The 4,812-nt window shown below is 42.0% G+C and overlaps 1 protein-coding gene across 1 annotated transcript; it reads right to left on the bottom strand.

Moving 5' to 3' along the window:
• Positions 1 to 1,952: 1,952 nt before the first annotated feature.
• On the bottom strand, positions 1,953 to 4,591 carry LOC147605184 (uncharacterized). The gene is made up of 2 exons (XM_086794007.1): positions 4,461 to 4,591; positions 1,953 to 4,329 (listed from the first exon to the last, which is right to left on the bottom strand). The coding sequence occupies exon 2, from the start codon at positions 4,320 to 4,322 to the stop codon at positions 2,031 to 2,033; it is 2,292 nt and encodes a 763-aa protein (XP_086650133.1). The 5' UTR covers positions 4,323 to 4,329; positions 4,461 to 4,591; the 3' UTR covers positions 1,953 to 2,030.
• Positions 4,592 to 4,812: the final 221 nt, after the last annotated feature.

Below are 4,812 nucleotides of genomic sequence, written 5' to 3'. Positions count from 1 at the left end.
TGGGATTGAGCACTCACAGTGACAATGGTGGTGAGTTTATCTCCCATTGATTTTTCGAGTTCTTGCAAGAGCAAGGCATTCAATGCTAGCTCACCTCCACCAACTCTCCCTCACAAAATGGAGTGGTCGAGCACAAGAACCATACCATTATGGATATGGCGTGCTCCATGCTCTTTGTTGCAGCAGAGCTGCCTGAATACCTTTGGTCAGAAGCGAGCAACACTGCGGTGTACCTTCTAAACCGTTTCCCTATGGTTGCTGTCCCTCATAGGACCCTATTTGAGGCATTTTATGGTGAGAAACTGACTGTTTCCCATCTCCATGTCTTTGGGTGTCGTGGTTACACACACACTCCGAATGACACGAGGGGCAAGCTTGAGCCAAGGAGTGAGTTGCTCCTTTTTTGTGGGCTACTCTTTTGAATCAAAGGCCTACAGAGTCTTTGATCCAAGATTGAACAAAGTCTTCGTTCGTCCAAAGATTGTCTTTGATGAGCGAGACTTACTTCGACTCCCACTGCCCATATCACCCAAACAAGAATCTCCGACTGTGTGATGAGGCTTGTTCGCTATCTAGCGGAGTACCTATATAGTCGTATTTCACTTTAGTTGTGGGATAACCCTACGTGGTTACACGGATTCTGACTGGGCCGGTGATATCGATTCTTGGCATTCTCATGGTGGTTATTTGACTCATTCGGATCTGGCCCTTTCTCTTGGTCTAGCAAGAAGCAAGTACCGACAGGTTCTTTTGTTGAGGCTGAGTATCGGGCCCTCTATGATGCCACCACTAAGGCTATGTATCTCCATCAGCTTCTTGAGGAGATGCACATTCTCATGGACACCGCTACTACCATCTTCGTTGATAGTCAGAGTGCGATTGCCCTCGCCAGTAATCTTATTTTTTCTAATCGTACCAAGCATGTTGGTGTTCATTTTTACTTTACCAAGGACCAGGTTGAGCTTGGTACCATCAGGCTCCAACACATTCCTATGACGGACAACCATGTCAATATCCTTACAAAGTCCATCAATCGGCCCATCCTCGAGCGTCTTTGCGAGCGGATCGGCATCGGTCACACCATCACCCTCAGCATCTTGAGAGGGGAACCATCCTCACCATTTGGATTATTTATCATTGTTCTAAAGGGCGCATGAGTAAGTGAAAACCCCTTGAGGACACTGCTCATGTGAAAACCCGCTACATAGCATTTACCATCTTGCATTCCCTTTGCATCATATTCCCTTTCCATATGGGCATTCATGGATGTGAAAACCCTTGCATTGTGGCATGGATTGAGTACAACCGAAACTCAAAAGACTCTATAATAGATGAAGAGCCGCGTCGGCTCCAGCATTGCAGTAGCCGCCTTCATAAAACTGGTCATCATTGCATATGCACCGACACGTCAACCAACGAGCCGATGGTATAGCCTGTGCAGCAGCAGCAGCCCGGCGAACTCAACCCATCATACGACTCTAACCTTCATCAATGTGCATTCAGCAGCATTTTGAGCCTTGTGCATCACTTTCAAGCCGTCGGCTCTACCACAGCAGAAGCCTGGCTGATCTACGTGCACACATCTACTATAGTCGTCGTGAGGTTGTAGTCTTCTACCCAGGCCTTAAATTTGATGCCTAATGTAAGGCTTCATGGAAAAAAAAATGAAGCTTTGGAGTCCACAAATGGGCTTCAAATTGCAACCTTATACAAAATTTTGGGATTCATAATCTCTCTCTCTCTCTCTCTCTCTCTCACACACACACACACACACACACAACAGATGCATACATGTTCTCTTACACTAAACATGTTCTCTTCTTAATGACTTCACAAACTATACATTACATGCTTATGCTATAGGAAAAATAAACAAAGAGCATTTCATGAATGATTTAATCTTAGAAACATAGAAAATGGAACCATTCATAATTTATGATGAATATGAAAGCTCAAAAAATACAAGAGGAAAGATCTATCCTCTTCTTAATGAATTCACAAAATTAGAAATTAAGTTCTACTTAGTTGCATCAAACTTGGCATGTTCTTCTAGCTTTCACAAGCTCCCATATTTTATACACTTCCTCCCACTCAATGCAAGTGGAATCTGGCGGTCCAAGTAATGACACTCTCATGAGTGCTTCCAATGTTTCAACTTTCAAGCATTGACGTCTATTGCTCTTGATAAGGTTTTGCTTGGAAAAGCCCCTTTCACAAGCCACTGATGAAATGGGAAGCACTAAAATTGCTTGCCATAATCGCACCATGTTAGGAAAGGCATCACATTGTGATGTACATGAAAACACTTGCCATGCATCCTTGAAAGGCATTCCACCACATCCAATATACATCCTGCTCACAAACTTTGAAAGCTCCTTTTTGCATCCCTCTGCATTTACTACATTGTCTCCAAGTTTTGTTAACAATCTTGACAACCAAAGAGAAGTTATCTCCCCTCTAGTCTTTTCATTATGAGGATAATACACAGGACTAAATAATTTAGTCGCATTAAAAAAATACATGTCTGGAAACCTATCATTAATGCAATCAATCAACTTTTGCACAAATTCTTTTGCCATGACAATACATGCATCCTTAGTGCCATCTGCCACATCCAATGCATAACCATCCTTATCTTTCCCAGGCATACAATGATACAAGAGCATATGCACATATTCTTTTCCTTCCTCATTTGTGTGACATAACACACCATTTCGAGTTCTTTCCATGAACCCTTTTACATGCTTTGTGTCTTTGCCAAAATCTGTACCCAAAAACTTTGTTTGGAGAGAGGATATTGTCTCCTCAATGTAGGTGGTAAAAGAAGAGATGTCTATTGTTTCTTTCTGAAACTCTCTATTAAGAGCATCCAAATCCAACAATACATCAGCAAGCATATGAATCCAAAATAAAACTTTGTAGACTCGCAACTTATCATACCAAGCCTTGGCACCTTCCTTCCAAAAGCTCAAGATAGCAGGAATCAACTTTGTCAATCGTTTCATCACTGCACCTCTAGCAAGCCATCGTACCTCATGAATTTGCAAAACCTCTAGCACATGAATGTTCATTTCATGAAGAAGATTTTGAAACTTCTTATGCCTCACACTAGAGGCACTAATCCAAGAGTAGATTTTATTTGCAATTTTATCAATATATGACAAGCATGGAAAGCATTTACAAGCATCAAGAACCGCCAATGCCTCTCTATGTGCAACACAATGCACGCTGAGAATATGTGGTACAATTCCTGCAAGCTTAGCAACAAGACCATCACGGCTTCCAAGCATTGAGCTATCACCATCTGTAGATATGCCTACTAAGCGTTGCAAATCAAGTCCAGCATGAGAAAGTGCCTTTATGATTACATCAAATTTTGTTTGTGCACATCCATCCTCAACCAAAAGAAGTCTCATAAACTCAACTTTACATATTCCCATCCCTTCATTTCCCAAAAATGCAACATAGATAATCAAATGTTTCTCTAGTCCCCTATCTGTAGTCTCATCAACAGTGAGAGCATAAAAGGGGCTAGACAAGAGCTCACGCAAATGAAAATCATGTAGATATTGAGAGATAGAGAAAATGAACTCTTTACCTGCCATAGTGTTGGTGTAAGTACCAAACAACTTTTTGGGTGGCATATTGTTCACTTCCAAATCATGGGCAAGTTCACATAATGCTTCAAACTTCATGATTGCCAAATCTTGTTTTGCAATAAAATATGCCAATTTCATGCATGTTATAACCCGATTTTTGGACTTACCTTTCATCACAGTAATATGCTTAGGCATCTTAACATTGTTTTCATTACACCATCTCGAGCGTGAAAAGCCATGCTCCTTAGAAAGGTGATGCTTATGGATAGCACCAAGCTGAATGATTTTGCAACCCTTTCCCCTACCCCAAGGTCCCTTTGCTCTATACTTTTCACACCATATGCATTTCATACGCTCTATGTCTCCATCTACAATGAGTTTCAAAAATTTGTAGGTACCTTCCCATTCTACTCTATACTTACGAATACATTGCTTCTTGGTTGAGGAGTCTCCCTTGTTCAACTCTATTGATGGAGGTGAGGTTTCATTCAATCCAAACATTTCCACATCATCATGCAGCTCATCCTCTCTATCCTCAATCTCTTCATTGCCCGCATTATCATCACTACAACTAGGTGTCCCAAATACTTCATACTCCCATTCCCTCCCTGGGGTAGAAGAACATGCTTTAGCCTTAGCTTTAGGGGGTAGTTTAGGTTGAGCTTGAACTTTCGGTGGAGCACGAGGTAAGCCTAGAACTTGGAATAATGTAGGTTGATTCATTATTGTACTACACCAATATTAAGAAAGCTTATTTAGTATATGCTCTGTAATATGAAATTTAATTTGAAGTAAGCAAAGTTTAATAACTTATAATAAACATACATTTCAATATGCAATATATGGTTATAGATGACTTACATGCCCAATCAAATGTTCTCCCTTGATGTGTATGGTGACTCTTGAGAATCTGTCCCACCTCAGCCGGTCAGACGCAGACACAGTCCGACTCCCAGACTCCCATTCTTTTCCTTTGGTGTGTCGCGAAATCCTGCAGCGGACCCTTTTTAACCATGATGACGATGCCCCATTGCCCGGTCTCTGCAAAGACTCTGCACAAGAAGCTTCACAAGTTCACACGTGACACAACTGTGGCACAGTGGCAGCCGGGCGTTGGAATCTGTTATTACAGTGTGGGCACTGGGCAGGAAACCGCCCGCCGCGGAGAGATGTGCACAGATGGTTAAAGGCACAGGTTTCGCACGAGCCTGCA

Source organism: Cibotium barometz, chromosome 60 (genome assembly GCF_041138505.1).
Source record: "Cibotium barometz isolate CiBa-2024 chromosome 60, ASM4113850v1, whole genome shotgun sequence".
Lineage (NCBI taxonomy): Eukaryota > Viridiplantae > Streptophyta > Polypodiopsida > Cyatheales > Cibotiaceae > Cibotium > Cibotium barometz.
This window is presented reverse-complemented; position numbering and strand designations above follow the sequence as displayed.